Source organism: Contarinia nasturtii, unplaced genomic scaffold (assembly GCF_009176525.2).
Source record: "Contarinia nasturtii isolate CC-2019 unplaced genomic scaffold, AAFC_CNas_1.1 Cnas_scaffold_414, whole genome shotgun sequence".
Classification (NCBI taxonomy): Eukaryota; Metazoa; Arthropoda; class Insecta; order Diptera; family Cecidomyiidae; genus Contarinia; species Contarinia nasturtii.
The window spans coordinates 2,915,327-2,928,315 of NW_022197768.1; the positions used below are offsets into that span (position 1 = coordinate 2,915,327).

General features: G+C 34.0%; 1 protein-coding gene across 8 annotated transcripts in view; it reads left to right on the forward strand.

Moving 5' to 3' along the window:
- Positions 1-12,989, forward strand: part of LOC116338909 (protein phosphatase 1 regulatory subunit 12A) — a 30,454-nt gene that overhangs the window by 14,744 nt on the left and 2,721 nt on the right. For 5 of the 8 annotated variants that reach the window (XM_031764463.1, XM_031764461.1, XM_031764460.1 and 2 more), the window contains 10 exons: positions 161-271; positions 1,983-2,181; positions 2,852-3,583; positions 4,293-4,377; positions 4,912-5,070; positions 5,163-5,272; positions 5,386-5,430; positions 11,452-11,588; positions 11,686-11,776; positions 11,914-12,000. In XM_031764463.1, the coding sequence (XP_031620323.1) occupies positions 161-271; positions 1,983-2,181; positions 2,852-3,583; positions 4,293-4,377; positions 4,912-5,070; positions 5,163-5,272; positions 5,386-5,430; positions 11,452-11,588; positions 11,686-11,776; positions 11,914-12,000 (1,756 nt within the window). Of the gene's footprint in view, positions 1-160; positions 272-1,982; positions 2,182-2,851; positions 3,584-4,292; positions 4,378-4,911; positions 5,071-5,162; positions 5,273-5,385; positions 5,431-10,398; positions 11,319-11,451; positions 11,589-11,685; positions 11,777-11,913; positions 12,001-12,989 lie in introns of those variants that run through there. The other 3 variants (XM_031764464.1, XM_031764466.1, XM_031764467.1) reach the window with 3 other exon arrangements.

Sequence of the window (12,989 nt, forward strand, 5' to 3'; positions counted from 1 at the left end):
AATAGTCTAATGTATATAGATATCTTTTTCATTAAAATGAATTTAAAACGATAGATAAAAAACAACTTATTAGATCATTAATTTTAAAAATGCTTTGAAAGAATGTTGAATAATTTGCCGGGGTAAATGGGACTAACTAATGTTTTAATATTCCCTACAGGATAAACTCATTGCCTCCAACAGCCGTAGCATCGACTGCTACAAATAACACGCTCACCACTAACACGACAACAACGACCGCAACAACACCGGTCGCGCAACAACAAAGAAGGTATGTTCACTTAGTCTGCATTGTGTTGTCAAAAGAAATGTTTCATTTTCAGCCACCGATCATCATCCACACTGAAACCTGCTCGATAAATTATATTTATATCCCACAAAAAAAAAACATCGTCAATTTATTCATTCATTTATAAAATGCGAAGAAAAAAACCAAACAAAAGCAATCGTTGGTTTCGTCCATAAACAAAATATTTAGAAATGTTTACATTATTCATAATTTAAATGAGCTTTCTGTTAGCAATATCCTCTCAATCATATACATTTTATAATCATTTTGTTTGTACATGCACGATATGAGACACGCATGCATGTTCGCGCGACGAAAACACAAAGATTATTACAATAAATTCATATTGCATAACTAAACTGTGAACTGAGTAATGAATTTGTTTATTCTTCATTTCCCATTCCCAATGTATAGCTATGGTAAAATTGACGATAAAAATAGACCGAAATATGGTAGCGTGACCAATTTATCGGTTAATCCAGAAATTTCAAATAAAATTAGTCAAGCACGTTCGCTATTCGGTGGAAGTGCATTTTCATTAAATAAAGTAAACGACCGTCCATTGACACCATCACGACACGCATCTAGTGCCACCGATTTAACGAACGATAATGCCAACGATAAGCAAAATAGTTTGAATAAAAACTCAAACAAAAATTCGGATAAAACTTCACCAAAACCGGTGATCAAAACGCCAATCAAATTCACTGATGAACTTCAAGTCATTACGCAAAATAATGAACCGGCCAAAAAAAGCACATTCGGCCACATATTCAAAAATTTCTTCAAGTAATTACCAATTCGTACCATATCTCTTTTTTTTGTATTTAATACCGTTTCATTTGCGTTTTTGTTTTGGTTGTTTTTTTTTAAGTTCTCTTTTGATTTTGTGTGCCTGACTTTATTTTATCATATAATTTCGAAATCATTAAATTTTCCATTATTATTTTAGTTTTTTCGCGTGATCATTGTTTTTACTCTTTTGATTTTGAATTTAGATGCTACTACATGACTGATTGACATAATGATTGATTCAGTTGTACATTTTAATTGAGGCATTTATTTAACCGATGTTTTTTTTCATGCGTGTGATCAATAATATAGCTCGTTCACATTGCATTTTGTTTTCTCGGCTCCAGCGGCGAGATAATTTTAGCGCAACTAATTTTACCAATCGATTCGATTGGGTGACCAAACCAATCCAAATTTATTTTAGTCGTCAGATTTTCAGTTCAATTTTTGAATATGAGCCTAACCAAAATTACTTTCGTCGCTTTTTGTGAAACTAATTTTACACATTCATTTGAAACAAATGAACTTTGTTCAGTCTTGAGTGAAAAGAAGAGACAAAAAAAAAAGAAAAATAATGGGACAAATTTTAAAATGCAAGTCTGATCGCATGTCCAACACACAATAAATAAAATGATGACCTTACAAAATCATCCATCCAATAAAATTTCAAACTTGTCATATTTTTTACACTGTACTCATCCACCTCTAATTTCCCTAATCAACTCACCTCCTTTATCGTGCTTTCATTGATGAGTTTCCATTAAACAAACAAAAAAAAATTGCTTATTTTGCCAATTTGTGATATCGCACAAAAGTATTAATATTGTAAATTGGTTTTAATATAAAATGTTAATTTTTATTCAATTTTTTCTTCTTTCGTTCACGATTTTTATTCGTTTAGATCATTTGTACCGCCAGCCCGTGATGAGGAGAGCGAAACGCAACGTAAAGCCCATGCAAAACGAGTTCGTGAAACAAGACGTTCGACGCAAGGTGTTACATTAGAAGAGATCAAAAGTGCCGAAGAATTAGTTAAGAAAAAGAATTTGAACAATAATAACAATAGCAGTAGCAACAACAACAACAACAATAATAACAATGTAAGTACAACAGCTATTAGATAAAATAGTTCATACATTTCACTCAAACGAAAAAACAAAGACATACAATTACACACATAAATGAAACAAAAATAAAATATTTGTTTCATTTCAATTCGATTTCCGCCTTATTGAATTAAACAAAAAGGCCTCAATTTATTTCAATGAGCTACAAACCATATCAAATATATCATATCATATTGAAAGCGAAAAAAAAAACGTCATTTGTGTGTGTATCATTTGTTGTTGAATTCCCATATTAATGGGCATTTCATTAATTCATTTCATCATCAAAAAGCTCTCTGAAGCAATTTAAAACACAAAAAACACACACACACAAACATTTTTCACTCATTTCATCGAGTGATGACTAACTTCCGAGCGTGTGCCTTTGATTTTCGAACGCGTTTTAATTGTGTTTTTTTTTAATTATTCACACAAACTGACCGCATTGGATCTGCAAAAATTAGAATAGTTGACCGCAGTTGTGAACACGATGAATGTTTTTTTTATTCGTAGTGTTCTCTATCTTTCTTTTTCTCACACTCGCTCGTTCTTTCGACTGCATAATTTCGTTGGTTTTTTTGTTGATAATTTTTGTTGTTTTTTTTTTTTTTGAACAATTACTAATGAGATTTGAAACTAATAAAAAACCATAAAATGTGTACAGAATGGAAATGCAACGACACCAAGTGTGGCATCGAGTGAAACAGCGAGGAACGCTGCAATTAAAACAAATGATGATGATGAAAATGTAACGTCTGTGACATTAGTATTGCCGAATAGTCGAACATCATTAACGTCATCATCATCAACATCATCAACATCGACAACAACTTCAGTAACAATGAATGTGCCTGCTGTGATGTCTTCATCCCCATCATCAATAGCAAATAAAAAGACTGATTTGGATTCGCTTACAATGAAAGCGTCTCCAACAAAACAAAACATAGCTGATAGCAGCAATAAAATGATAACCAAAATATCAACGGATGTAATGCCATCGAATCAAATGCATAAAGATTGTATGTACGGTTTGGGCATTACGGATGACGATAAAAATGGTAAAGCAGCAATTCAAAAGCGATCATTGCTTGACATTGATAATGCAAGCTCGTTATCGTTAGCCGATAAATTACGCAACGAAGCCAATAAGTATTCCGATGAGAACGCTGGACGTGAGCATTTGGGAACAAACAAAGATGCCTTAAACCTAGCCGCAAACGAACAAACTGATAAAAAGACTGGATCACCAACGACACCCACATCGCCGACATCATTATATCAGCCAAACATTGTGGCCAGTTCAACAACTGCTGCTGCCGTCGCCACCACCACAACAAATAGTCACACGAATGAACGTCGACCATCGTGGCGACTCAAACTAGACGCTGGATGCAAGGTAACCATTTCACACAAACAAACACATACACACACACACAAAACATTCAATTTCAAAATGCAATGTATCTATCTCTTCGTGTATTTCGTTCTATTTCTTCTAATTCAACTGTAAGTGGCCAAACTAAATTTTCACCACTTGAAGATTTTGCTTCATAATTCCACGAAATTCAATTTAAAGAAAGACACGATATGCGATTTTTGAACTGAATGCAATGATTCTTTTTTTTCGAATTGATTCATTTTGCAATGTACAAACACGTAAATTTTGTATTAAAATAAACGATTTCATTGTCGAACACACAAATTTTTGCCAGTGCACTTTTAATATTGATTGCCATAGACGAAGAAGGGTCTATCGTTTTACGCTTTAGCTTTTAGATAGTTACATGGTTTAGATACCATGAACACCTTTTAGTTTCATTTTATTAACATAAACTATTTTGGCGGCACATTTGCTATGACCATGAATCATCACCAAAATTAATACTGCACATACACGCCAATATGCCAGTGCTTTTAATTAAATGCGAAAATCGCATGCCGAGTGACAAAAAAAAACAACATAACTAATGGACATCATTCCTAAAATCATTACCAAAAAAGTAGAAAAAAAAAACAATAGATTTCACTGTTTGAACGAAAAGAAAATAGAAATTCATTCATCATAATACTAATCAAAATCAAACATTATCCTAAAAAAAAAACAGTTCAAATTGGAAGATGCCACTCTACCAGCAAGCAGCACCAATTCAATTGACAATAACAATTTGATGACGGGACAACGACGAACAAGTAAGTATATGAATTTCCAAATCGTCATTTTTTTGTATAAATTTTATGAACCCAACTTAAATTACAACGGGAAAAGAAAATTATTCGGCGAGGAATTTTTATTTCCGCATTTTTCACACTCTTAATTGTAAACATTGTCATAGTTAAAATTAATTATTTTCCTTATAATAAATGGTTATGAATACAGAATGATATCAATTCCGAATGGGATTATATTGCAAAAGAAAATAAAACTAAAATAAAATACGAATTGAATATGAGCCAAATCCATTTCACAGGTATTTCTTCACTTTTCGGTGTGATGGTTTTTTCATCTTCTTCTCCTTCTTCGCTTATATGTAATTTCATTCATTAATTTAAATATCCATTTAGGATACCGTTATGTCTAGTGAATTTGGGTTAAAGTCTAAATTTATGAGAAGAAAGTGTAATTCTATTTTTATAAAAAAAAAACACAATGAAAAGTATTCTCAATTTGCGATAATGTGAGATATTAATTTCGTTTGTATGTTAACAATTTATTATGAATTTCAGATTTAACAACAACCAATACGGTATCGCGTCCATTATCTGCGCCAGTTGTGTCGTCATCGACCATTGCAGACAATTCAAATGACCGAAGCAAGGAACCTTCAATAATTAGCACCGATGTCACCATATCGCTAAAAAAGAACCGAAGTGGAGAGGATAAAGGTAGGCCTTTACTTTTAAATAAAACGACATTTTAATAGTGAAACCCTAAAAAAATGAGAGTGAATGATCAAAATTGTCGATTTAAATTACAGAAAATGAGAAAGAGAATGATAGTCGCGGTGGGCAAGCAACGCAAGCAATCATTCAACGAAGACGAAGACCAAAGAGACGTTCAACTGGTGTATGCAATGTTGGCACCGAGGTAAAACATCAATTTTCGTTGAATATTTTCGTATTTAATTTGAAAAATGTTATTTCACTTTATTTATTCGTTTTATTTTCTCTTCTAAATTTTATGTGGTCGCGTGAAAACAGGATGCCGATAACGAGCGACAAGACTCGCCTGTTGATGGTGATGAGGTAATTGAACTTATTTATAAATAAAATATTTTAATAATGAAATTGACGAGTCGAAACGTGAGACGAATATGTCATTGCTCGTGACCTCCGCGACCATTCGACAAGTGCACACGTTTCTTTTTCACTCTCTCTCTCCCCCTCTCGGTCTCTTTTATTTATGCATTGTGAATTGCAAGCACATGATGATTGTCACGATGTTATTGATACTTGTGTTTACATACACACACACACACACACACATACTCGACCGCATGCATGTCAAAATAATCAAACAATCTAAATTTAACATGTCATAATTATGTATGATTTAAAAATGCATTCGGTTGCATTACGACAAACAAAAATAGGCAATGAGAATTGAGAGAGAGAGAAATTGAATTGCAAACTGATAACGACATCGTGCATCTCGTCCTTATTGTATCTCGTATTATTGTAGTGTTGCATAAAGATGTCTTAATACATGAAATAAGAGTAGTATAGAATGTGTATTTCATTTTTAGTCCTGTCAATTGAATCACCGCGAAATGAGAACGGATCAGCCGTCGAATGTTGTCTAATTGCAATGCATAAAATTGAAAAGTCACAATTTCCGAAAGGAAAACGAAAGTGGCACACAACAATGATTTATTTTTGTCGAATGAAATCAAGGTTTCTTTCAACGATTGAAATGTAAAAGCCACATTTTTTGTGTGTTTTTCTTATGGCCAACTTTAACGGACGTGGCCGAAATGAATTACAAATCTAATTTGATTTGATGATTTTTTTTTGCTTCAATTTTATGACAATTTACTCTCTTTGCCTCTCTCTTTCTCTCCGTCTGTGGATCTTTTTTCTCGTTATCGGCTTTGCCATTGCAACCTATTTCGATTTCGATCTTGAACGGCATTGTACACACTTTTTCTATGAAAAAAATAATGCGCACAAATGTGGATTAAAATCACGAATTATAAATGTCATATGACGCATGAGAAAATACACACCGTTCATAAATGAGCGCGCACATGATTGGGCCCGCACTCAAAATTCGTTGTTGGCGACTTAGTTTTTTTTTTAATAATCTAATTACGATTTAAATGATATGACGTGCGAGCAACACATCATTTGCGCACTCATTTACAACAAAAAATCGATGAAAATCAAACCAGTTTACTTGCCATTGGAAAATATATCGAAAATTCACATGAAGTGTTAAATTCATCATGTTATTATATATAATTCACTCATAAAAATCAACAAACTGCATACTATATTTTTTTTATTTTCGGAAGCAAGCGCAAATTTGTTTACATTTGCCGTGTGTGTTTCGGCTATGTGCAAAGGTGATTCGAATGAAGTCTCTTTTTTCTCTTTTGGGTGGGATAAAGATCGCTCAAAAGTAGCTAGATCATGAAATGCGCCAAGGGCAAAATAGACAACGTTTTGCAAGAGAAATGAATAATATAATAAATAAAAATCGGTACATTAAATCGAAATGTTTTAGTTAAACATCAATTATATACTGTGTGCGCAACTGACCATATGGCCACTGGATGTGATTTGCGTTCGCGGCTATTTATAATTGAACATTTTCCAGTATAAACGCTTTTAATAAACAGAGCAACCGATTGACGTTTCATTTACTCTTTTTGCTTCACTTTATTTCTATTTTGCTACAGTTGGCTTCAAAATGAAACTAAAAAAAAACAGTTCAAAACATTAACAAATTATACAATGTTTGCAAAATCAACATTACGAGCCAATTCAACTAATGCGTGTCCAATTCACAGTACACGGTGAAACGAATCAATCAACACAATAATTATCTCTCTGACACTGTTTTCTTTCTATGCCGACAAATTAGTACACAACATCAAACATGCTTAACAACAGGCAAATCGAAACAGCAAAAAATGTCTAAAATGATGAAAATGAGCTCGTAAAGTACACATAATAAAATATGAGCCAGCAGACAAATTTTCTATGTGTTTTGTGAATGGCAACAGAGCAAAAGACAAGAGAAAAATAAAATGTCACGTGTATTTATTTCAGGTCGATTTGATCGGTGTCGTTTTGCATGGAACAAATAGAAATCCTTTGAAATAGATGACGCAAATCAGATCAGCGCCAATATGCGAACCACATGAATGTATTCATTTAATGACGACGGGCGTTGGTGTAATATTCATTGAGAGAGTTTTCAAGCTTTAGCATTTCGATTGTTCGCCATCGGCCGATGAGTAAAAAAGAATTCTGAAAAAAAAACAATGTTTCATCACTGTAATATAATCTATGATCAATGCGGCCATTGCGCTTGCGTTTTCACAATATATATAGATAGAGTGAGAGTGCCATAAGCATGAGTAAATGCGTATGCATGAAATAATTAATTGATTCGAACTCGCAACAATGCCAGAACACGATTGTGTGAAATTTAAACAAAATCGGGGTTTCGTTAGGTGTATTGCGATGTTGTGTTTTATTATTTCTTCTTCAGTTACACTGACAATGACTGCGATTATTCCATATGTTTGCCGGTGAATCTATATTTAAGATGATTTATTCAACGTACACACATTTTTGTTGCATATGATCGAAAGAAGAATGGTGGAGAATGATATGAAGATGGCGATGGAAGAGGGAGAGGGCGTTCGCACACGGTTTGATTGACATGACAACGACAACGTAATGTGCAAGAATACGCGGAAATAAATGAGGATGTGCTCTGACATTTTCGTGGCACGTATTCACGTACTATTCGGTGTCGAGTCCGAATTCGTGATGTGATGACCTGTATGCGCACGTAGCGCTATTTTATCGCATCATCGTATAAAAAGTCATAAAATTTTCACGTAGCATCAAAACGATCGGTGTGTAATGCGTTTGTCTGAAATGTTGTCGAAATTGGATTCATAAATCGTTTAGCTTGAAATCCGGATTTGAAACATGATTTTTTGCTGTTGTTACATTGACAACATTATTTATAATCGCAACGCTGTCATCATTTTATATGTGTTTACTCATCGATTCAACCGATTTATTTCGTTATGCCAAATTCATGAGAACGTGCAGCTCTCATTTCGTGTAACCACTTATTTGGTAACAAAATTATTAAACTATCTAATTTCAAGCTTGTATACTTATTGTCTTTATAAGGAATGTACTTGTCAAAACTGAGCGAGATGAAAAAAAAAACGGTGTATTACAGAGAGAGAAAAGAGAAACAAACAAAAAAAACCATCAAAATCAGCAAATCAATTAATTCACATTTTTCTTTCGTAAATTGATCCAAGCAGCGATGTAAATCCCTGAATAAATATAAAATTGCGTCGTGCAAATCGTGCTTGTTCAATTTGTAATTCATAATTGAGAAAATCCAATTTCGATGTGGTAAATATTTTATAGACCACAATTTGTATGAGAACAAAAAGGACTCTCGGACACGAAGCAAAACAAAAAATTCTACAAAGAAAATAGAAAACAAGTGAATTTTTTGTATTTTTATTTCAAGGAAAAAAAACAGCATTACAATGTCTGTTCACGCCAATTTGCTCGCTGTCGCTATTGTAATACAGCTCTTTCGTTCTCTCAATCTGTTGTACGTTCTGGTCCATGCGCAAGCAATTTTCTAATTGTTTTTTTTCTTTTTCTTTTTTGATTTTTAACAATGACCACCTGGCTTTCAAACTATTTATAGCAGCGAGAACACTTTGCTCGTGTATCTATTTGGTGTTGTTTTTACTCCTTTTATTCTTTTTGTGTTCTTTCTGCACGTTTTCTCTCTCTCTATCTCTCGTTTATTTTGAATCGACAATTAAAACCGAGAGAAATTGGTACGAAGTTACGACATATAGAGCACCGCACAAACGCGGTCTGTAGTTACAGCATGCTGTTCAAATCGTATGTACGCGAGAGATAGAATATCATAGTCATAGACAAAATCTATCATTATTTTTAGAAATGGTTTTTCTCGATCGTTTTTTTTCTCTTCGTTTGCCATTCTGTTCTTTCTATTTTCAAAAACTATTAGCCTGCCTGGTTAATTCGGTTACACTTTTATTTCATTCTTCTACAAGACGTTATGCGCTCATCATTTACGCGTTCTGAAATTAAAATATGAATATAGCTCAGCTTTTTATGTCGGTTGCACACACAGGTCGTGTTCGTATTTACACTGGCAAATGCACGCGCCCAATGCATAAAGCAAACGAAATAAAAAAAGAAAACAAATTTTGCCAATATAAACATCGAAAGCATCTATTTGCGCATTTTACAAAATGAAACAAACAATTAACCGAAAGTGTCTGAACGAACATGGGGCCCGTTGTGATTTTTCGTCGATTTTTCCATTAGTTCGTACAATTTATTTGATTCTCCTCTCCTACTCGTTGAGAAAGAGGCAAATTGTCGGACCGACCAAATGAGTTCAAAATTCCTTTCGAAAGAATTTCATAAAGAAAAGGTCGTCGTTCGGCCCATTGTTTTTTCCCCTCTGAATTCGATCAATCTTTCAATGCCATGATTGTTGAAAATCGTTCATGATTTTTTTCCACACATTTCTGCATCAAAAATTATAAAAACATCAACAACAAAAAATGCTCGATGCACAAAACATCATCGTCGCCAAAGCCATACATGAATCACACACACATCACGGAAAAACTATGATAAACAATAATCTAAATTTAGCTTTTATCATTTCGTGCGGCGGCTTTATGTTTTTCCCGTCTTATTTTGTTTTTATCGCTTTTTTGCCACACATGTACGGCAGTGAAGACCTTTGGTGTGATGCTTGCTTGTTTCGTTTGTGCTTTGTGCGCGCTCATCTCATCGTCGGACACATTGCCCGTTGTCTGTTGTTTTATTCATCGCCGCTTAAAAGATGTGCTTGCCTCTGCTCGCACTTATACAAACACCATAAGTCACTGACACACAAAGATCGTTTCCTTCCTTCTATGTAAATTTTTTTGTATATACAAATCGACATACCGGTATGATTTCAGTCGTTTTGCGTCTTTCGTTGCGCTTACACTGCTGTTTTTATTCATCTTAAGCTATACGATCTCACACCGTCGATTTGATGAGTTTTGTATTTTATTTCTTGTATACACAAACGGCTATTCGATCAATATAATTCGATCGTGTTGATCTTCTTTTGACACTGCGCAATTTAGAATCGATAAAAAAAAGATTTGAAAAATTACACATACACACACACAAAAGTGAAGTTGAAAATACCAAATCGTTGAATCATGTCATTTCGATCACGTTCACGAACCGTACAACCAGTGGTACAACGTCGATCATTGTCAGGATCACGATTGCCCAAGAATTTATCATCGTACACAAGCAATCGTCCGTTGAGCTCAGCATATCCATCATCAACATCGTATTCAACGTCGAATTATATTAGCCCATACACAAGTGTTACATCCCGTGACAGTATTTACAGTTCAATTCCATCATCATCGAGCACATCGCGTAATAGCTACTACAATGGTAGCAGCGGCTCAAGAAGGGATTCGTATAATAGTAGCACAATTTATAAAAATCCATACACATCCGATCGATATATAAGCCCATATGCATCATATGATAATGGTGTAACGACCGCTGGTCTAAGTATCAAATCGTCAACATATGGTACAAACGGTTATACCAATAAAAATTCATACACACCATCGTTAAATCGACATTCGGCCAAAATTTTGTCCGCATCGAATATAAGTCTAAGTTCGTATTCATCAATACCATCTACGGCAAACTCCGTGTCAAATACATCAATTGTACGAAGTCAATCGTTTCGCGATCAAACGTCGGAACGAAAAAGTCGTAGTAACTTAAGACGAAATAGCTCATTAAAATCAGAACGTTCTCTCAGTGTTTCGTCCGAAAAAAGTGAAGGCTACGAAGTATGGCATAATTGTGTTTTTGTTTTTATTTTGTTTTTGCTTACAATCAAATTAACTAGAATACAGTTACATTATTAATGGAATACGAATTGGTTTCGCCTCTTTTTCTATCTTCCGATTTTTAATTTAACAGAGTGGCAGCGAAAAGATCTCAGCAAGATCACGCCTTGGCTCGAGCAGTTCAATCACATACGAACAAAGTCCGGTTGCCGATAATTCAGAAAATGGTGGCGATGTAATCGATTACAAGGCATTGTATGAAGCAGCCAGGTAAGTTTCATTTTTGATAAAAAGCAATGATGCGTGATTTAAATGAATGTACTGTATGTCTAGACATTGAACAATTTGTTGTCATTAATCACTTTAGATCGGATAACGAGAAGCTTAAACTTCAAATGAAAAAGAAAGATGATGATCTGATGAATGCCAGAGCGGCAATTGATAGATTCACAAATGCAGTAAGTGATGAAGAATTTGCTATTTCCCCTCTTACAAGCCGTTTTATTCGTAAAATGCGTTGCATCATCATAAAAGTGATCGTAATCACGATGAGTGAAATAATTCATTTTTCTTTCGCACCAAAAAAAAAATTTAGACAACAAAGAATACATTATCCGAACTGGAAAAACGTGAGAAGCGTGCCATGGAACGCAAAATCTCTGAAATGGAGGAAGAGCTCAAGGTAAGTCAATCCCATCAAATAAGTTCATCAAACCATAATGTCCATTTTATACTGATTTGATCGATACTTGCGAATAGCAACGATCAATAGAAAGAACCACCGTCCCCCCATCCTTCCGAGAAAATAAAAACATCCCCTCAATGTTCGCATCTATTTTTATCACATCATATTCTCTATTTTTCTTTCTTCATTTTATTGTTAGTTTAGTTGTGCCATTTATGTTGATTATCTGTTTTCGTTTATAAAACACGAATTTCAAAGAAAGTTAAATTTGATAAAATAAAAAACACTCGCTCAAAATTAGCCGAAGAACCAATCACCACAAGATGCATCATTCACATCAAATATCAAATTATACACAGAGAGATCATTAAGTGTGCAGATTTTGTGACACAATTTGGGCTTTTGTTCAATTAATTACATTTACGTTTTCGTTTGTCCTTTCATTGTTCGAACAGAACTGTTGTTGTTTTTCTCGATTTATTTTCACATTTCATTTTTCGATCTCTCTCATTTCTCATAAAAAAACAAACAACCAAATCAGTAATAAAACAACTGCAAACATGTTTTTGTTTACAATGCATTGTTCCATGCTAAATAATATAAATACGGATATTCATTGAACATTATCCGATATATCCTTCAAAAAAAACTGAAACTGAATCTTTGACACGCTCTGATAAACATCACATTCACATTCGTGTTGGTTATGTTGGTGGTTTATGTTCTTGATTATTCATCACGTCTACATATTTCATCAGAAAACGTATCATTTTCCCGTTTATTTTCATACCCACGGTCGATTTTTATTGCATGATTCATGCGTTCAACAGGGCAGGAAAGAGGTAAAAGCTCGAATGTTGTTTTTCGCTTTTTCCGTTCTGTTATTGTTGCTGTTGATCAGTGAATTGGCAATAAGTATCGGTGCCAATAACTAACACACTTATATTCTATCATTCTCACCATTTTACATACACAAATTATATATA